The following is a 22,860-nucleotide window of genomic DNA, read 5'->3' as shown; positions in this document are numbered from 1 at the left end:
GAATAAAACGAGAAGAAGGAGAATGAAACAGATTAAGAATAGTGTACAAGAAGAGAATGGAACAAAGATCATCAAGAATAGAGTAAAACAACACAGATATTGTATGCAAGGCACAGATGGGGGGCTGGGAGGAGAGAGATGCTAGTCATCAGGGTAGGGAGGAACAGGCAGTCACTGTACAGGAGAACAGGCAGTCATAGTAGAGGAGAATAGGCAGTCAGTGTAGAGGAGAACAGGCAGTCATGGTAGAGGGGAACAGGTAGTCAGGGTAGAGGAGAATATGCAGTCATGGTAGAGGAGAACAGGCAGTCATGATATAGGGAAAAGGCAGTCATGGTAGAGGGGAACAGGCAGTTAGGGTAGAGGAGAACAGGCAGTCATGGTAGAGGGAAACAGGCAGTTAGGGTAGAGGAGAACAGGCAGTCATGGTAGAGGGAAACAGGCAGTTAGGGTAAAGGAGAACAGACAGTCATGGTAGAGTGGAACATGCAGTCATGGTAGAGGGGAACAGGCAGTCAGGGTAGAGGAGAACAGGCAGTCATGGTAGAGGGGAACAGGCAGTCAGGGTAGAGGAGAACAGACAGTCATGGTAGAGTGGAACATGCAGTCATGGTAGAGGGGAACAGGCAGTCAGGGTAGAGGGGAACAGGCAGTCATGGTAGAGGGAAACAGGCAGTTAGGGTAAAGGAGAACAGACAGTCATGGTAGAGTGGAACATGCAGTCATGGTAGAGGGGAACAGGCAGTCAGGGTAGAGGAGAACAGGCAGTCATGGTAGAGGGGAACAGGCAGTCATGGTAGAGGGAAACAGGCAGTTAGGGCAGAGGAGAACAGACCGTCATGGTAGAGTGGAACACGCTGTCATGGTAGAGGGGGAACAGGCAGTCAGGGTAGAGGAGAACAGGCAGTCATGGTAGAGGGGAACAGGCAGTCATGGTAGAGGGGAACAGGCAGTTAGGGTAGAGGAGAACAGGCAGTTAGGGTAGAGGAGAACAGACAGTCAGGGTAGAGGAGAACAGACAGTCATGGTAGAGGGGAACAGGCAGTCATGGTAGAAGAACAGGCAGTCAGGGTAAAGGAGAACAGGCAGTCATAGTAGAGGGGAAAAGGCAATTATGGCAGAGGGGAACAGGCAGTTAGGGTAGAGGAGAACAGACAATCACAGTAGAAGGGAAAAGGCAGTCCTGGTAGAGGGGAACAGGCAGTCATGATAGAGGGGGAAAGGCAGTCATGGTAGAGGGGAACAGGCAGGCGTGGTAGAGGAGATCAGACAGTCTGGTAGAGGAGAGCAGAAAGTCATGGTAAAGGGGAACAGGCAGTCATGGTGAAGGACAAAAAACAATCATGGCAGAGAAGGAGTGATAGTCACGTGGATGAGAAGCAGTAGTCATTGTGAAGGAAAACCATTAGGCATGTTGAAGGAATACTGCCAGTCCTGGCGAAGAAGATGTAGCAGTCATAGTGAAGGGGAAACAGCAGTTAATTTAGTAGAGACACAGGAAGTCATGGCGAAGCAGCATCAGCAATCATGGTGAAGGAGAAGCATCAGTCATGGTGGGGGAGAAGATGTCGTAATTGAAACCAGCAGTCACAGTGGGAGAGAACTGATAGTAATGGTAGAGGGGGACATCAGTCCAAATGGAGAACCATCAGTCCCAATGGAGGAGAAATGGTAGTGATGCTAGAGGAGAATCGGTAACATGGTGAAAAAAATACATCAGTCATGGTGGAGGAGAACCAGTACTTATATTAGGGGAGAATCAGTAGTCATAGTGAAGGAGAACCTTCAGTCATGGTGGAGGAGAACCAATAGTTATATTAGGGGAGAATCAGTAGTCATAGTGAAGGAGAACCTTCAGTCATGGAGGAGGAGAACCAATAGTTATATTAGGGGAGAATCAGTAGTCATAGTGAAGGAGAACTTTCAGTCATGGCGGAGGACAACCAATAGTTATATTAGGGGAGAATCAGTAGTCATAGTTAAGGAGAACCTTCAGTCATGGTGGAGGAGAACCAATAGTTATATTAGGGGAGAATCAGTAGTCATAGTGAAAGAGAACCTTCAGTCATGGTGGAGGAGAACCAATACTTATATTAGGGGAGAATCAGTAGTCATAGTGAAAGAGAACCTTCAGTCATGGTGGAGGAGAACCAATACTTATATTAGGGGAGAATCAGTAGTCATAGTGAAAGAGAACCTTCAGTTATGGTGGAGGAGAACCAATACTTATATTAGGGGAGAATCAGTAGTCATAGTGAAAGAGAACCTTCAGTCATGGTGGAGGAGAACCAATACTTATATTAGGGGAGAATCAGTAGTCACAGTGAAGTAGAACCTCATGGTGGAGGAGAACCAATACTTATATTAGGGGAATCAGTAGTCATAGTGAAAGAGAACCTTCAGCATGGTGGAGGAGAACCAATACTTATATTAGGGGAGAATCAGTAGTCACAGTGAAGGAGAACCTTCAGTCATGGTGGAGGAGAACCAATAGTTATATTAGGGGAGAATCAGTAGTCACAGTGAAGGAGAACCTTCAGTCATGGTGGAGGAGAACCAATAGTTATATTAGGGGAGAATCAGTAGTCACAGTGAAGGAGAACCTTCAGTCATGGTGGAGGAGAACCAATAGTTATATTAGGGGAGAATCAGTAGTCATGAAAGCATTGTCATGGTTGGGGAGAATCAGTAAACAAAGTAGAGGAGAACAATTGATTTGTGGTCCAGAGTGAATCGGGAGAGGAATAACAGAGGATCCAAGCCAATACCACAAACAGCAATTTCTCTCAATACTTTTTATATATGAGAATATTTACCTGTTTTACATCATATGCCAGGAGAACATATCGCAGGTCTGGAGATACAGAATATCGAGATGCTTTGAATGTTACCTAGAATACAGAACATGACAAAAGTGTGACATGTTATCAGACATCACAAAAGAGAAGAATTCATACACACAGCTATAATATATTGTTATCTAACTCCAACTGTAAAAACATTATTTGAACAATATTTTCCTGAGATTCATGCTACAGTATATTAACTAATATTACCTTCTGCTTATCTAATAAATGTCACATAACAAATCTTTCCCGGAAAAAATACTACAAGGAGGATTCAGAAAAGTCCAAATGCCTCAGAAAATTAAATATTAAATTCATTATATGCAGAGAGATTTAAATAATAATTATGCTAATTATTCTGTTTACAATGAAAGGTTTGTAAAGATTATTAGCACAGACCACAATCCTATAATAAAATTATTTTTTAATAAATAAATATTTCATAAATTACTGTCAAAAATGATTGGAGACATGATTGTAATGCTTTCTCCCAGAAACACGTTTATTATTGGTTTGTAAGTTTTGTACATTCCACTCACTGACTTCCCCAAATGCTCATTAATTTCACAATATAATTTAAGCTCTATTTCGTCTTTTTATCAGAATCCAACACCTGCCCATTTATCATGGTGGAAATCAGGTTACTTCAATTTAAAGGTAATTAGAATCGACGCTGGGATTTGAGTTTTTATTTGTTGTAAGACATGAAACCGAGGAAAGGATACTCTTCTCTATCTACAGATGCAAATTGCTCATAGGTTGTGTCATTAATATACGTTCTTCCAACTTATACATAAATTACAGGAATCAGTGAAATAAAATCAATTTGTTCTGGATATATTAAAATATCCGGAGTGGCCGAGTCGCCTAGGACTATAGAGAGGTATCTGCCGCGACTTGGGCGGCAGTGTATGAGAACACAACTGTATAAGTGTTTTTCTTTTAATAATTCACAAACTTTAGAAGAAAAAAAAAATCATAAAAGGGACATTTTACTGTACCCCAAAAATACTCTAGACCAAGGGTAGGCAACATGTGGCAGGTACTCCGGCTACTATGGAACCACACGTCCCAGCATGCCCATCAACAATTTTGCTGTTAGGGAATGCTACTACTGTTGCAATGCATGCTGGGATGTTTAGTTCCACAGCAGAAAGAGTGCTTTACAATTCCTAGCCCTGTTCTTAAGCAGTTTTATTTGCGCAAATATATTTGCTGGCTATCATTTTCCCTCCATTGATAATGGTTGTAAAATCAAGCATCTGACACCTTTACCAGCCTACAATACTTTCCTTGTGGCCACTATCAGCCCCTACACTGTCCTGCTGAGGATGATTTCTCTGCACTCACGTACTTCATATAGCATACCTCCCAACTGTCCCAATTTCAGCAGGACAGTTCTGCTTTTCAGGCAGTGTTCCGCTGTCCCATCCGCAGGCTGCGGTGTCCTGCGGGCGGGTGTGTGAGTGTGGGGGGGGGCACTGTCTATTCAGGGCAGCAGTGATGGATAACGCACGCGCGTGTGTGTGTGTGGGTGTGTGTGTGTGCAATCCACACCATGCCAGAAGAGGTTGGGGGCTTCCCAGAAGTTCCCAGAGCGCTGGGCAATCCCTCAGCATGACGACAAACAGGGGGCGCATCTTATCCAAAAGTATCCTGGAACATGCGTCTATAATCAAAGCAGGACTTCAAAGCGTACCTCCCAACTGTCCTGATTTCAGCGGGACAGTCCCGCTATTCGAGCACTGTCCCGCTGTCCCTCCCGCAGGTCGCAGTGTCCCGCGGTCGGGGGGGGGGGGGGGGGGCAGTTGGGGAGGCTTTGATCACCCGTTGCTCCGCAAAGCAGCGAGTGATCTCTGAATAGATGCGGCACAGCATCTATTTAATGCTTGGAGGGGAGCAGGGGTTGCCCAGCTTTTGGGGAGCGCTGGGCACGCCTCCAAAATGCCCCCAAAAAATGGGTCTGTAATGCTTGGCCACACCCACTCAGTCTAGGCACACCCCTCTTATGCTAAGCCACGCCACTTTTTCGGGTTGCACACGGCTCGACCCTGGCATCTGCAAAGGACCATCATCCAGTCAAGATCCAGTTAGAGGTAAATACTCTACCTCTACCCAGTGTACAGAAGATTACAATGAGGCGTTTCACAGGATCCAAAGCTCCCGTCTTACTGTATATTGGGGCTAATTCAGACCTGATCGGTGCATGCCAGAGATGCGATCGCCATCTCAGCCCAGCGATTGCCTCTGCCTGATTGACAGGCAGTGGCGTGCGCTGGGCGGGAGGGGGCGGGCCGGCGGCGGCGGGCTGCCGTTTTGGGGGCACGGTCCGGGAAACACAGGCGTGCCCTGGCCGTTTGGGGGGTGAGTGCGGCGGCTGCATGATGTCACACGCAAACGCTGCGACCTGGAGAGCGATGGGTAGCTCCCTGCCAGCCAGACATGCGGGGCGGACTATCCCTGTGCTGGACGTCCCCTCGCATGTCTGTGAAAGTGGCCATAGATGTGCTAAATTTACCACATCTATGATCACGTCTGAATTACCCCCATTATACCTAGAGTTCTCCCCAGCAGGAACCATCCGATGCTAATTCGCTGGGTTGTTTACAATGCATCATATTAATAATTGTTAGATGAGAATATTCTAATTTTATTTGCAATTTATCATTTTTCACACTAGATTTCTGGACTAAGAACTATGAATTCACGTTTTCGCTAAAATATATTTTCTGCGTCCCCCGGAGCTTTCCGCACCACCCTTTGATGATGCCTAATTCAGACAGGAATTCCATAATAAACTTATATTGGGAGACAGATGAGATTTCAGTGATTCCTTATTGATAAATGAATGGGCCTAATTTAGACCTGATCGCTGGGCAGCGATTTTTGCAGCGCTGTGATCAGATAGTCGCCGCCTACACGGGGAGTGTATTTTAGCTGTGCATGTGTAGCAGAGCCGTACAAACAGATTTTGGGCAGTCTCTGCGCAGCTCAGGACTTACTTACCCTCTGCGATCACTTCAGCCTGTCCAGGACCGGAATTTACGTCAGACACCCGCCCTGCAAACGCTTGGACACACCTGCGTTTTTCCAGACACTCCCTGAAAATGGTCAGTTGCCACCCACAAACGCCCTCTTCCTGTCAGTCACCTTGCGATTTTTTCGCACCATCCCATCTCTATGCACCGATCCCCGTTGCTGCGGTCCGTCGCGCCTGCGCATTGCCGTGCATACGCATGCGCAGTTCGGACCTGATCGCAGGCTGTGAGAAAACGCAGCCTAGCGTTCAGGTCTGAATTACCCCCAATATTTGCTCTCATCTTCTCCAGCTTACGGTTTGCACTTCTATAACATACAGTATATATAACAATAATTTAGGCTTCAATGTAGTAGTAAAGAACAACATACAAAGTGTGTCTGTATTTTTCTCTGCATTTTGAAGACTGGTTTCAATCTGTGATAAAAGAAAGTGATGTTTTAATTATCGCTAATGGACCCATTACATTGCGGAGATGCTAGTTTCCACATGTTCTTAGTAACGAGTCCATTCATTACAAACTCCGATAAACTGAAAGTTTTTAGACTTTGCCTGCGGGAACCTATGCCGCCTTCAGATCATGTTGGTTCCCGAGACCCCGCTACTTCCTGTGCGAAGGGGTTCCAGGTTACAAAAACGGATCCCTCCACTCTCTCCATCCCTGTGTCCCCCCGTGACCGTGCACAAAGTGTGAACTCAGGTCACGCACGGTCACTGGGCAGACCTGGCAATGGTAAGCTTCACTTCTACCGAAGCAGCAGTGTTAGCGATCATGGGGGCAGCTGCTGTTTGGACAGTAGCACTGCTGAATTGTTTTGGTAGTTAAGTAAGTCACTCGAGCCTCCTTCTGCTCTTGAGTCAGCTGATGGGGCTACCAGCATGAAGAAACCTTGCTCAGGCCAAGCTTTTCGTGGGGTATCGAGCAGATGGATCTTGTTAAAATGCCTATCTCCTTCACAAACTAGGCAACGAACACCCTGGCATCCAACTCAACCATGACCGGAACGGCAGAAACGTTGTCCTTGAAGATGGTGGACATACTGTAGGTCAGCCACATTGCTCCTCATCTTCCAGGGACCATCTCCAGCACAGAATTTTTGCAAACCTCTGAAAGTAGTTCGGAATGGTGCTTCCTCACCAAATGCAGCTGACAGTCGGTCAAACCTCTTCTGTTGTGCAGACCACTCTTGTTGTGGTAGAAGATAATGGTTCTCCAGTAGGCTCTGTTGAGCTCCATAGGTGTTTGTGAAGAAAGGGAACATGCTGAATTCTATGTGCAGTGCTGCTTATATATGGTCCTGTGCCCTGACAATTCACAAGAGCTTTAGTCAGAGATTACAGTTCACAACCAGTCAGATTGTGTCTACTCTACCTATGCGCTGCACATCCGGAAACTTATTGGACACCCCTCCTATATGCTAGACAAGGCCTGGACAGAACAATAGAGTAGAACTATGAGAAACTCATGATGTTGTATCTGCAGCCTCTACTTATTTTCTGTCATTTTCAGACTTTCCCTAAACTAGTCACACCCCCATATGGTGACATAACTCATCTCCCATGATGATGCCACACATGTGGCTTGCCACTAAGCCACACCCCCTAACTACTGTATTGTGAAGGGATTATTACCACTCAATCAGATTGCCAGGTGAAGTTTGTGAGGAAATAAGGTTGGTTATGGGAAAGAAAATACAAACAATGGAACTGTACTGGACAGTGAGAACTGGAAGCCGATTTATTTAGCACCATCTGAGAAATCTGGCCAAGTCATGGAACAACTCATCGTTAAATACTCATATTAGAAAAATACAAAGGCAAAAGATTTCAGTACTTCTGTACAAACCGGTGTTCAATTGTACAATTTAAGCCTATTTTCTACATATATCACAAGAGAGAATTTTAATGTTTAGCTTTGTAATCCTTCATAAGATTGTAGTAATTATAAGGTGCACGGCATGGAGGAGACATAAAAAGCCGTGAAGGCATCTGTCTGAGAGTGTTTATACTAATAGGCCCAATTATTTTATATTTAATGAGTGCTTACAGCAACAAGTAACTTCAAAGATGAAAGAATTCCAGTGGTCTCAAATCAGGAATTAACCACAGATAAATGAGCGGCTGATCCAGGTGCAGACATCCGCATTGCGCAGGAAAATTGCTTCCATTTTGTTAGGATTTATAATGTTTATAATGTTAGGGAATCATATGGCCCCAATCATGTAAAAAAAAAAAATTGACTCTAAGGGATAAACCAGCTTTACATAGTGCTCCAAATAAACATACCGTACAGGGCATTCTACCTCAGATATTTCCAGAAATCTAACTGCTATTGTTATACATAATATGGCCTTTGTACTGTATATAACACAATTTGATGATTATAAAAATTTACAACCCTGAGGAAGATATTCTGATATGATGAGGTAATGTCCTCCTCTGATGTCATTTCCTGTTCCATGGCAGGAGCCGTGACACTAGACAGTACTCTTGTTGATGAAGTCAAAACTAATCATGATATAAGTACAAAATTATATATCTATCTATATATATATATATATATAAAAGAAAGGGATGGGGGGTAGCGACCAATGGTGTCTATAAATAATTACAAGATATTTAAAAAATATATAAACATTTATTTAAAATTTTTTGACAAACTTTTTCTAAAAAATGGGATAAAAAGCATATACACATATATATATAAAATAATAAAGTGCAAAAGTATTAAAGTGCTTATCTGAGTCAGAGGTCAATTAGATGCCCAACGCGTTTCGTCACACAGACTTCATCAAGGTCTGTGTGACGAAATGCGTTGGACATCTAAAAGTGTAAAATGTCTCAGCCAGCCCCGCCATCTTACACATGATGTTGAGACAGTACGACTGATATGAGTCGCAGTCTAATGGCCGTGAGGGGGAGCCGTGGTCTACCTGCTCTGGCCTGGCGGGGAACTGGACTGAAATAGAGAACAGTACACACGTGAGGGGTCTTGTTACCTTACTTACTGCACCACCCTTGTGCCTGTCAGAACGGATGCTCAGGAAATAATCTAGAGAATACACTGCTTTCCTGCGAGTGAGATGAACGTGCACAGTGGCATTATATCATTGAGTTACACATATAGATCCAGGGATAAACAATAGCATGAAACTTACAAACGTTGCATTTTCCAGTAGTGTGGTGGTCTCGTTGGTCTCTATGTTTAATTTGAAGACATAACCGTCCTTGTTTTTATACACAATCTCATGTTCTAGAAAGAAAACAAGAAAAAAAATGTCATCAATGATAGGAGTAATAATTGTAGAAGGATGAAAAACAGAAATAATTACCAACTTATTACACCCAATAATAGATTTTCTTCAGCAGTTTTTACTAGGACAAAAATACGTTATTAGTGTAGGTAACATCTGTAGCCAAATGGTGGACACATCAAAATACCATATATATCGTCCTGTACTCACTGAAAACCACAAAGTAGTCTACACACTGTCGGCAGTACAATCTCTATAATGTTAGTTAATATAAAAGACATTAAAGGGGGATGTATCAAATCTTCTAAGGGGACAAGTGGAGTGTTGCCCATAGCAACCAATCAACATCTGCCTATAATGTATCTAGATGCTTTGGGAATTTATTCGACATGTCCTCTTTAGAAGACTTGATAAATCTCCCCCTAAGTCATAGCTCTAGTTCTAGACTAACTGGAACTTTTTTTGCCTGTCTGATCCATGCCAAATCATCAGAAAATTGGTACTATTATAAACCTTGTTGCATCCTTCCCCCATACCCCCCCCCACCCCCCCACCAAGGTGCAATCAGAGCTAGACCTCTTATCAAAACTGCCAAAAGTTTAAAACATGCCAAACTGCCCCAATTTTAATGCTGGGGCATTCAGTGATGCAATTTGCCTCTGATGAAATTGCCAGTTTTATAAAGAAACGCGTCAGCCTGCACTAATTCTCGCTGGGGTCTGTTCCTGATAACACTGACACACGGGTTAGATATGCAATCTAATTCACTGCCAATTACTATTCACATCATGGAGCTCCGAGGATCCTAAAGCTCATTAATATCCAGAACACTGGGAGATTGCATACATGGGTTGCTGACAGTGTTTATATCTATCAGTAATCTCTCCAGGAACAAAGTGTCACTGTCTGTTCCGAACAGAGACATCTATAAATCATCCATATATTACTTCTTAACATCTGGGAAATAAATGGGACACCTTTGTTCCTAAAGGAGATTGCTAATTTATATCATATATATATCTTCACAGTCTGGGCTCAAGTTAATATCCCCAGCACAAGTGTATACGAGATTATAATAGGAATATAACCCTCAAGAAGTCATTTGTCCTGCAATGCATAATTGTATTTGTTTAACACATATATTTGTTTTTTTAATAAAAACATATCTATAGTAACCATTTTTTATAAACTGTTATATGTTAGTATGTGACTCATTTTTAGTAAGATGTAGTATTGTGCAGTATTACTGTACAAAATAAAATACATTTGTGCGAATACTGATATTACATATTAAATATTATATTTCTTGTCTGGGGCTATTCAGTGCTGCTTTCCCCACAATTGCGGTGCTGAAATAGTTTGAAAGTCACAAAATTAAACAGATTGCATTTGTGAACCCATATTCCTTGTGAGCCATTAAATTCTCAATATTGTATAGCAGAACTTAATTACAATTCGTATTGATTCACATGAATAGAAGCCTTCTTTCTGCTTCATGTACATAGGGGGTCATTCCGAGTTGTTCGCTCGTTGCCGATTTTCGCAATGGAGTGATTAAGGCAAAAATGCGCATGCGGATGGTTCGCAGTGCGCATGCGGATAGTATTTTAACACAACACTTAGTAGATTTACTCATGCCTGAACGAAGATTTTTCCTCGTTGAAGTGATCGTAGTGTGATTGACAGGAAGTGGGTGTTTCTGGGCGGAAACTGGCCGTTTTCTGGGAGTGCGCGGAAAAACGCAGGTGTGCCACGGAAAAACGCGGGAGTGTCTGGGGAAACGGGGGAGTGGCTGGCCGGACGCTGGGCGTGTGTGTGACGTCAAACCAGGAACGAAACTGACTGAACTGATCGCTATTTGTGAGTAAGTCTCAAGCTACTCAGAAACTGCTAAGAAATTTCTTTTCGCTATTCTGCTAATCTTTTGTTCGCTATTCTGCTAAGCTAAGATACACTCCCAGAGGGTGGCGGCTTAGCGTGTGCAATGCTGCTAAAAGCAGCTAACGAGCGAACAACTCGGAATCACCCCCACAGGACGGATAGTTCCCCAGCACTGAGAATCACAATTTCATTGCTTAGTGATAAAATCTATTTTTTGTTTATTTTTTTAACCATTTGTGTAGATTTTGTTTTGAACAGAAACAATACATGAAAAATGCCTCAAGCTATAGAGTCATTTTCTCTTACTTCATCATGTCACCTTCGTACAATCTTTAGAATTTTAGTTGCTTCTTACTTTCATACTGTGGTAGAAGAGCTTGTGGTTGTGCAAAAAGTCTTAAGGAGATAAATGTGTAATAATATTTCTCTTGCGGAAGTTTATCACCTAGATTGCGCTAAGGTATTACTCAGGGGTATGGTCTAGTGGCAAAAGAGGGTCTTGCATCCCTGGGGCAATTTTATGATGTCATTAGGGCTGTGGTCAACTGCTATAGACACGGCCCCATATTAAATAGCCTAGGAATTACAGGCATCTACAAAATGTCAGGGACATAGGGGGTAATTCAGAGTTGATCGCAGCAGCAAATTAGTTAGCAGTTGCGCAAAACCATGTGCACGGCAGGGGGGGCAGATATAACATTTGCAGAGAGAGTTAGATTTGGGTGGGTTATTTTGTTTCTGTGCAGGGTAAACACTGGCTGCTTTATTTTTACACTGCAATTTAGATTTCAGTTTGAACACACCCCACCCAAACCTAACTCTCTCTGCACATGTTACATCTGCCCCCCTGCAGTGCACATGGTTTTGCCCAATTGTTAACTTTTTTTGGCTTGCTAACAAACCTGAATAACCCCCAAATTCGCAAGATTTAAAGCGGCAATTAGTTTTATGGCAAACCAGCACAAGAAAATGCCCAGTTTGAATGTAAAACAGTGTCCAAACAAACTACATCACACAACACCACACATACGTCACTTAGCAGTGTTACCACAGAAATTAAACCAGGCTGACTCACCGACTACTGCCGCAACGAGAACAGAACAGGCGAGAGAAGCGGAGTAGAAGCCAGAGCAGTAGGATCAAAGTGTTTGTGGCGTCCGTCAAGACCAATACACCGAGCAAGATTATAGGTAAATCGGTTGGTTTAGGCTTATTGGTAGAGTTGACTGAATGCGTTTTTAAAAACTGCTCTTTTTATTTCAAAAATATTGAGACTTACAGTGAATTTAAGCCTGGAACTTACTAATTAGTCCTAGCTGGTAAATCTTCTGAACATTAGGAGTGCAACTTTTTCTTTTTTTGTCCCTGATGAAGTCTGACCCCATTGGTTAAAACGAAACGCATTGGGCCATGCCCCCTACAGCCTCTCCCGCAAGCCACCGTCGATGGCTTTGAGGTCAGCCGGCACTAATGAACATGCCAGGATATTGGTCGCCACTTCACACTTACAGAACAATACTAACACAACGGGAAGCCGCAGCATGAGAGTGGTAGGCTTACCTGTACTTAAGGAAAAGCTGACTGTTAGACAACAGGAACTGCAGACTAACTAAAACTAAGGAGTAATTTAAGGCACTTCTAAAATACTGTATATTGGGGGTGATTAAGACCTGGTTGCACGCAGGCGGTTTTTTGCACTGCTGCGACCAGGTAATCGCCGCCTACAGGGGAGGGGGTAATCGCTGTGCAGGGGTGCGATCGGCTGTGCAGTGAGCTGCACAAACAAAAATAAGTGCAGTTTCTGCACAGCTCAGGACTTACTCAGCCGCTGCCATGATCCTGGCCCTTGCGGAAGTCAGAAATCCTCCTCCAAAACGGCTGGACACGCCTGCGTTTTTCCGGACACTCCTTGAAAACGTTGAGATGCCGCCCACGAACGCCTTCTGACTCTAAATCTTCTTGCGATCGCCTGTGCGATCACTTTCTTCGTAAGTTCTGTCACTGCCCGGCGTTCCCTGTTGCCGGCGGCCGACGCGCCTGCGCATTGCAGGTCATACGCATGCGCTGTTAAGACCCGATTGCACAGCTGCGAAAAAAGGCAGCGTGCGATCAGGTCTGAATGACCCCCCTTGATCTTTCAAGTATCTGAATCAGAAGAGGTTTAACCCCTGTACTTTAACTCTTGGATGTTTACCATAGAGACTTGGCTTTGAGTTACAATCCTCTGAAGCATAAATATTTTAGCTGTCATTATATGTAAGAGCAGTGCCGTTACCAGAAGTCTGGGCACCCCTGGCCAAGTGAATGACTTGCCGCCACACCGCACCCCCTTCCCCCACACACACTCCCTCCAGAAAACAAAAACAATGACTAATTAAATGCCTCCAAGTGCATAATTATTCATAGGGAGGAGTATACCAAAGGTTCTCAACGTAACACAAATTCTCCAATTGAATAGAAAAAAATTGCAACTGTGGGATTTTTAGCCACATAAAGAACTTTTGCGGCTAATTGAATCATCCCTATACAGATGTGTCCTCACACATCTTGGCTTTTTTTACAGCCATGGCGTGGCGTTTCACATCACAGGAATACGCACTGCCATGGCTGCTTTGTAATGCATATGATTGCACATACAATCGGCAAAATAACTACGGGCAGCTGGAGCATATCCTCCCGCTACCCGTCCCCAAAGTGTGCCCCAGTACCCCTCTTACTATACATGGCAGGGGGAGCCTCTTACTTCCACTGCCTGGCCGCTGGCTCTGTCCTGCTCCCCAGTGTGGAAAGTTGTACAGTGACACACCTGTAAATGTGATTGGCAAAGTTGCATGGAAATTTGAAGTGAATGGCAGGGGACCTGCAGGCTGGCTGGGCTCCCAGAAGATTTAGTGACTTTGACATTGCAAAATAAATTGTAGATGCTTTTTTTTTTTAGCAATCTTGCCACCAACTGAGAGATAATGTGAGACCACTTAAAAAGTTCACATTATAAGTCACACTAGGCATGCTGCAGATTCACATTATATGGTATGCCACACTGTGCATGCCCCAATCACTTTATATGCCACACTGTGTATTACCACAATTCACATAATGACACAGAGTTTTGTAATTTTATGTCACACTAACCCCTCCTTCACCATTTGTATTTTTTACTAACTTGCTAATATCAGCTATGAATGCAGCCTGTTGCTGGGCAACCGGGCAGTAACTGCTGACATCACAATCGCTGTATTGCTGGGCTACCCAGAAGTAACTGTTGACATCACAATCGCTGTATTGCTGGGCTACCCAGAAGTAACTGCTGACATCACAAAGACACTATGGCTGGTCTACCCAGCAGTAACTGCTGACATCACAAAGACACTATGGCTGGTCTACCCAGCAGTAACTGCTGACATCACAAAGACCCTATTGCTGGGCTACCCAGAAGTAACTGCTGACATCACAAAGGTCCTATTACTGGGATACCCAGCAGTAACTGCTGGTATCAAAAAGACCCTGAGGCTGGGATACCCAGAAGTAACTGCTGACATCACAATGGCCCTATTGCTGGGCTACCCAGAAGTAACTGCTGACATCACAAAGGTTCTATTACTGGGATACCCAGCAGTAACTGCTGACATCACAAAGGCCCTATTGCTGGGCTACTCAGAAGTAAATGGTGACATCACAATGGCCCTATTGCTGGGCTACCCAACAGTAACTGCTGACATAACAAGGACCCTATTGATCGGCTACCCAGCAGTAACTGCTGACATCACAAGGGACCTATTGCTGGGCTACTCAGAACTAACTGCTGACATCACAAGGACCCTATTGATGGGCTACTCAGAAATAACTGCTGACATCACAATGGCCCTATTGCTGGGCTACCGAGAAGTAACTGCTGACATCAGAATGGCCCTATTGCTGGGCTACCCAGCAGTAACTGCTGACATCACAAAGACCCTATTGCTGGGCTACCCAGCAGTAACTGCTGACATCACAAAGACCCTGAGGCTGAGATACCCAGAAGTTACTGCTGACATCACAAAGGCCCTATTTCTGGGCTACTCAGCAGTAACTGCTGACATCACAAAGACCCTATTGCTGGGCTACCCAGCAGTAACTGCTGACATCACAAAGGCCCTATTGCTAGACTACTCAGCAGTAACTGCTGACATCACAAAGACCCTATTTTTGCAGTAACTGCTGATATCACAAATATCTTATTGCTGGGCTATCCAGCAGTAACTGCTGACATCACAATGGCCCTGAGGTTGGGCTACCCAGAAGTAACTGCTGACATCACAAAGACCATGAGGCTGGCCTACCCTGAAGTAACTGCTGACATCACAAAGCCCTTTTGCTGGGTTTCCCAGAAGTAACTGCTGACATCACAATGGCCCTATTACTGGTCTACCCAGCAGTAACTGATGATATCACAAAGGCGCTATTACTGGGCTACCCTGCAATAACTGCTGACATCACAAAGGCCCTATTACTGGGCTACCCAGAAATAACTGGTGACATCACAAATATCCTATTACTGGTCTACCCAGCAGTAACTGATGACATCACAAAGGCGCTATTACTGGGCTACCCTGCAATAACTGCTGACATCACAAAGGCCCTATTACTGGGCTACCAAGAAATAACTGCTGACATCACAAAGACCCTATTGCTGGACTACCCATCACTAACTACTGACATCACAAAGGCCCTATTGCTGGGCTACCCAGAAGAAACTACTGACATCACAATGCCCTTTGCTGGGTTACCCAGCAGTAACTGCTGACATCACAATGGCCCTATTGCTGGACAACCCAGAAGTAACTGCTGACATCACAATGCCCTATTGCTGAGCTACCCAGCAGTAACTGCTGACATCACAATGGCCCTATTGCTGGGCTACTCCGGAGTAACTGCTGACATCACAAAGACCCTATTACTGGGCTATTTAGGAGTAACTGCTGACATCACAAAGACCCTGTTGCTGGGCTACCCAGGAGTAACTGTTGACCTGCGCCATAACTAAAAGTTTGGGCGCTCCTTGCAAAGTGATTAAGTTGCCACCACCAACCCCGTCCCCCCCACACACACTCTGCAGAAATCAAAATGAAAAAACACATTAAATTCCGCAATAGACTTTGGCAGCATTCTATGCGTCATTTTGTAAATACACCTTTTTACTGAATTTATTGTCTATCAATGTATGTGGTCATTCAGTTGCGTACGCAAAACGGCGGTTGTACGCATAGTGATCGATGTTTTCGCACTGTGCATGTGTATGAGCCGCAGTGTGCACACGCGATGGATTCGCGATTGCAGTAGCATTGAGATCTTAGTCGCAAGGTGAGTGACAGGAAGTCAGCGTTTGGGGGTGATGACGGGGAGTGGTCATGTGAACGCAAGTGTGTCATGGCCGTTTGGACTGCATTTTCTGGGCGTGCATATATCACCTGTGTGTCTCAGGAAAGCAGGTCAGCCTCAGGGACATTTAGGCTCTGCGTGGCAACCCGATGTGTGATGATGTAAGTGATGTTTTTGCAATCATGCGGCGCCATACGCAAATGATGCAATCGCAGTGGCCATACTTTTGCACGGGTTAGCTTCTGCCCATATTAGCGCATAATCGCAATTGCATACGGCAAATTATTGCAACAGGCATAGGCAGAACCACACCTGAATGACCCCCATAGAGCCGGGACGTTGACAGTTAATTCTGCTGCATGGTCGGGTTGGGATAGCGCTGAGAAGACTCAAGGCCACATTCTGACGGCTCATTGTGCAGGAATTGCAGCCTTAATGCAGAACTCGTGAATACTACATGAAAGGTTTGTTTTTTTTAAATAAAATAAAATATTCTCATTTCTAGCAACAATGACAATGAAAGTGATGAATCGAAATCCATTTTGGACGCTTACTAATGACTCTTAAAGTAAATGTCCATTAATGAGCATGAAGGACTAATGGTGGGTGTTAAATGACCTCTCCGCTGAGTGACGCCTAATTACACCTCCACATAATTGGCTACCTGCGACGGGGCCACATTTGATAAACAGCTTGCTCCGCTCACTCACAGCCTCTCCTGTCGCTAAGATGTATGAAGCTGTTAATCATTCCGATATCTTGACAACAGTCTCAATAAAAACTCATCAAAAAATACCAGCAGAGACATAAAGGCAGAAGAGATTTTTATTCAATGTTTTTATATTGTGCAGTAAGCAGAGATCAGACCAGCGGACATGTTCCGCATACCCAATGAGGGGCAATCACTCATCTGACGTACAGCGTGCTGAAAGGGAGACGGCAATCTCTGGCCGATAAGCCAGTACACAGATCACAAGCAATAAAAAGAACAGTAATGAAAATTAGCAAAACGCAGTAATGTGCTCTCATATAATGAATGGCCGCAGCTCTCAGAACCTTTTTAGAGTAATCTTCCAGAGAGATTTTATTCCATTATCACGGCGGGATTGGAAAGAGAACAGACGTAAAGTGATGGCTACAAGCTGAGTGGCGTCGTTTATCAAGCTGTTAAAACCATGAAGTTCTGGATCATCCCATACAGGAGAAAAAGCCGCATGACCACAGCTATCTGCAGCTCGGTGAGGAACCGGGGGGATCTGGCCATAATGTCAACTGTTACTATGTCAACACTGCGATGTCAATACTAGACTGTCGGCATGGTTCAACGTGTTGACAGGCAACATGATCTGAATGTCACCCTGTTCACAATGTCAACATCTGGGATGTCGAAATGTGAAATGTTGACACTCAGAATGCCGACACAGGTGTAGGTGCCACAAGGAGAGTTAGGGGTAGGGATTAGGGATATGGTTGGGGGGAGAATACTTACCGGAACATGTGCATGTGACCAACACGACACAGAAGAAGCCGCGGAGACTCCACTGCCACCGGGACCGGATAAGTAATCGCTGGGCCACCAAGGATGTTATGGTGACATTCATGTTGTCATGTCATCTGTGCTGACACGGTTGACATGATTGTAGACATACCTTCATGTCGACTTTTTAAGATTTATGGATGTTGACAATGACTGTCGACATAATATGCCCGTCTTGTAGGGCATTGGGTATGGGTGGCCGCCTGTATGCCGATAGGGAACGAGTGCAACAAAGCTGCGCTCACCACAGATTCTATTCCCACTCTATGGGTGTCATGGACACCCACGAGAGAGAATAGTCCTCAGCCCACTGCCGACATTTCCTGGCGTCGGTATGCAGACCGCTGGGATCCCGACCGTCGGGATGGTGACTACATTCCCTTGTAGGAGGCAGGGAAGCTGGGAAGACACCAGTTGGGTATGTACATGAGGTCTGTCCCTAGAGAACTGGGGCCAGCCGCGCACAAGCACCGGAAAGCCCCATACCACAGAGACGGGAGGACTTACATCATACGAGTTTAGTTTATTTGCATATCATTGGCTTACGTCTCCGCTCACCATACTCGTGTATCATTGCACCAGGCCTGCAATAACCGCTATGCACCTTCACCGGCATTTCTAAGGACTGCATTTACAAAGCAAAATGCAATCCTTACCGAACGAGGGCCCTTATGCTGCTAATGAAAACTGAATCACTACCTGAAAAAGCGCTCAGCGAAAACTCATTTCCAATAAGATTGTACAGAAATCCAATTGATTTGTTCCCAAGGTCCAGGACACTGTATCAGAATGCAGTAAGAAGTGCGGACTGTCCATATTTTCTCTAAATACCTCCTCGTTATCTCCCCCGCACACTACCATAATACCGACAGCATTCACTTCCACCGCCTCATACCATAAACTGCATCACCGGCTGCTCCACAGGCCTCCAACCATGTGACCATCCGTCCTCACATCTGACCCGAGTCCGGCCCCAGCTGTACAATACAATGGGTGTCCAGTTCCTGCTTAATATCACATTTATATAGCTGCAAATAATGCACACTACAAACTTCATAGCGAAGAGGCGTTCGTTGAACAGCTAAATACCGGGGGATTATGGATTATATATACCTAGGAACATTAAAGTACTGTATAAGGTATTAGGTCATATGTTTATCTAAATATTTAACTTTGCAATCCCTGAGTACTCTGTGCATCTTCATATATCAGTCATTATTGTACTGACCCTTATCCAGGGGCGGATTTAGGGGTCAGGCCTCCCCTAGGCTTGTTATTGGCTGCCGCCCCCAAACCCCCCAATAATGTCATTTCCCCAGGGTCGGACTAGCCCACAGGGGTACAGGGGAAACCACCGGTGGGCCCCACTGCCTGGGGCCCCTCCTCCTCCTCCTCTAGTGATCAGGTTCCAGACTGTGCACATGAATTATACATTATACATATGTTACCTTATACTGCACAGGGCTATGACATATTCTCTACAGCGCATTGCCAATATTATCTGGTACATTATCACGCACGCACTAGAAGTATTTATATATTTGTCAATGGGCCCAGCGCATGCACTCACTAATGGTTAGGCAATCCAATATAATGGCTGGCCACACCCCCTCTGGAGACTGACCACACCCCTACACATGGGCCCCTACCATTGCATTTCCTGGCGGGTCCTTCATGCCCCAGTCCGACACTGCATTTCCCCTTTCATTTCGGAGCCAGTCCAGATGCCTCAAGACCAGCCAAAGTAGCCCCAACCTCACACTACTACCACCTCCTGGACCACAATTTGCTACCTATTGCATACCTCCCAGCTGTCCCGATTTTCACGGGATAGTCCCGTTTTTTGGGACTGTCCTGCTGTCCCACCCGCGGGGGGCAGTTGGGGGGCTCCTGTAGTCACTGGTCTGCCTATAAGAGCAGCAGTGTATAGACGCTGTGCGTATGCGTCTATTCACGGGAGTCAGAGGGACTGGGGCATGCCAGCAACTCACAGAGCGCTGGCCATGCCCCCATAGTGACGGAAAATGGTGGCATGGCTCGCGATCGCAGCACTCCTGTGAAGCCACGCCCTCTTTCCTGTAGGCCAAGCCCCCGCTCCATGGTGTCCCTCCTAAACAGATCAAAATGTTGGGAGGTATGCCTATTGTCCCACTCCCGTCATTTGCTACATAAAGTATACAAAATATAAGTCAGAATTACAACAAAAAAAGAATCACCTGGCCTCATCAACCTGCTGCCCCCCAGGAAGTGCTGCCCCTAGGCACGTGCCTCACGTGCCTAGTGGGAAATCCACCAATGTCCTTATCCGTATTTCCTTCATTACAGCCAACAGCACGTGTTGGTCTCACCCAGCGGCCACCAGTGCCTGCATCGTACGGTGGTCCATGTCTCCAGAGGGTGCGGTATAGAAGCTCTACAGTGTCTAAGTAGACTGTCAAAAGATCGACATCATATGGTCGACGTACTGTACATTATGTCAACAGGTACAAAAGGTTCCATCTCCAGAGAGGTGTAGTGAGAGACCGTATCCTAGGCTCCTGGTTTTAACTGCTGGCGGTGGTAATAATAGACTCTCTATAAACCACGGAAAGCATCTAGCCCGCACAATTAAGAGGCATCATTTTCCATTACTTGCATATTGGGGGTCATTCCGAGTTGATCGCTCGCTAGCAGTTTTTAGCAGCCGTGCAAACGCTATGCCGCTTCCCTTTGGGAGTGTATTTTAGCATAGCAGAAGTGCGAACGAAAGGTTCGCAGAGCGGCGGCAACGTTTTTTTGCGCAGTTTTAGAGTAGCTCAATACCTACTCAGCGCATGCAATCACTTCAGACTGTTCAATTCCTGTTTTGACGTCACGAACCCACCCTGCGTTCGCCCAGCCACGCCTGCTTTTTTCCTGGCACGCCTGTGTCCTGAAAACGGTCAGTTGACACCCAGAAACGCCCACTTCATGTCAATCACTCTGCGGGCAGCAGTGCGACTGAAAAGCTTCGCTAGACCCTGTGTGAAATTACATCGTTTGTTGTAATAGTACGTTGTGCGTGCGCAGTGCGCCGCATACGCATGCGCAGAAGTGCGGTTTTTTTGCCTCATCGCTGCACAGCGAACGAATGCAGCTAGCGATCAACTCGGAATGACCACTATTGGCCAACACAAATCAACATGAGATTATTAAGCATTTATTCCCATGAATGAGCATAAATAGCGGTTTTGAGCAGACTTGCGTTGTATATACGGGAGACCGGTTATACATGATGGCAATGAATATCTTTCTCTTACAAGACAGACGCTGCATTATGGGGGTAATTCAAAGTTGATCGCAGCAGGAAATTTTTTAGCAGTTGGGCAAAACCATGTGCACTGCATGGGGGGCAGAGGTAACATGTGCAGAGAGAGTTAGATTTGGGTGTGGTGAGTTCAATCTGCAATCTAAATTGCAGTGTAAAAATAAAGCAGCCAGTATTTACCCTGCACAGAAACAATATAACCCACCCAAATCTAACTCTCTCTGCACATGTTACATCTGCCCCACCTGCAGTGCACATGGTTTTGCCCAACTGCTAAAAAATTTCCTGCTGCGATCAACTTTGAATTACCCCCTATCTCTGCATGCGGTGCTGGAGTCAGCGAGCCTAATTCACACCCGGTCGCTGTTGTGTGAAATGGCAAAGCGGGCGATTATCGAATGACTGCGCGCATGAGTATGGATCGTATTGCGCAGGCGCGAGGACAAACTGCAAAAAAATCTTGCGTTTTATTTGTTCGCATGGCGCATACAGACTTGCGTGGTTCGGATTTTCACTCTGGCTGGGCGGCGACTATCCGACCGTAAACTTCTGCAAATTCGCAGAGGAGCGATCGGCTCTGAATTAGGCCCAATGTGTCATACAGGTCATGTGCAGGCATTTGCCGGCTAGATTTACTAAGACGTCTAAAAAGAGTGGTTGTATTTCCCATAGCAACCAATCAGATCCTAGCTAGCACTTCTCTATTGCATCCTAGAAAGTATAAACTCTGATTGGTTGCTATGGGCAACAACACCAAGCTTTAGTAATACTACCCCATAGTATCGCGGTGAATCAGTACCCAGGGTCTTGCTGATTATTTACCGTCGGCCTCTTTCCTCACAGGACGTAAGGAGGCAAATGGTGATGATGAGGTAAGGAGAGGCATTTATCAGCTGTAATGTCTCCTCACCTTTCCTTGTTTATGTCAATGTGTTCTCATCATTCATGGTACCCGGGTTATGGCCTCTGTATATATTTATAGGGTATGGCTCATTAGGTCAACAGTAAAAAGGTCTACATGAGAAAAGGGTCGACACAAGCAAAAGGTTGACGTGAAAATAGTCAACACGTCACTTTAACTTTTAGCACATGGACCACCAATTAGGGGCCTCGCTCCTCTACCGCTAGGTTCGGCACAGGTTACTGTCCCCAACTGTAGTCCACGTGGATGGTAAAGTATGAAAGAAAAAAAAAAATCGTAAAAAACTCATGTCGACCATATGCTGTGTTGGCCACTGTTATGGTGACCTGTTGACCATGTCGACCAATAGTGGTTGACCTATTGACTGTCAACCTTTTTATTCTTGACCTAAAGACTGGATACCATCTGTATACTATGTATATGCCTTTAATATGAACTGTCGGGGAACTATCTCTCTCATCATTACTCATATTTATGCTTGTAATGTTAGAGACCACATTATTAACCAGATATAAATAACAATATTATAACCACGTGAGGGGTCTGGTCTATTATTTGGTTTCTGTTATGAAGATGGAAAGAAGGGCTCAGACAATGGGGCAATGGTACGCCAAACTGCTAATTGTTCTGAGAGCCCGTGTTTTTCAGGTAAAGGAAATCACTAGTATACCTATAACCCAGACTACAAGGGGCCAATTCAATTGCTTTTTTAGCACCAGATCTTCAGTTTAAAGTGAAG

At 45.0% G+C, this 22,860-nt stretch overlaps 1 protein-coding gene across 3 annotated transcripts in view; it reads right to left on the bottom strand.

The window, feature by feature from the left end:
- Positions 1-22,860, bottom strand: part of DPP10 (dipeptidyl peptidase like 10) — a 473,198-nt gene that overhangs the window by 214,649 nt on the left and 235,689 nt on the right. For all 3 annotated transcript variants that reach the window (XM_063932900.1, XM_063932902.1, XM_063932901.1), the window contains 2 exons: positions 9,042-9,136; positions 2,817-2,891 (listed from right to left, as the gene is read on the bottom strand). In XM_063932900.1, the coding sequence (XP_063788970.1) occupies positions 2,817-2,891; positions 9,042-9,136 (170 nt within the window). The remainder of the gene's footprint in view (positions 1-2,816; positions 2,892-9,041; positions 9,137-22,860) is intronic.

The sequence above is a fragment of the Pseudophryne corroboree genome, chromosome 7 (assembly GCF_028390025.1).
Source record: "Pseudophryne corroboree isolate aPseCor3 chromosome 7, aPseCor3.hap2, whole genome shotgun sequence".
NCBI classification, from domain to species: Eukaryota; Metazoa; Chordata; class Amphibia; order Anura; family Myobatrachidae; genus Pseudophryne; species Pseudophryne corroboree.
The sequence above is the reverse complement of the archived record's forward strand: the minus strand, read 5'-3'. Positions and strand labels throughout refer to the sequence as shown.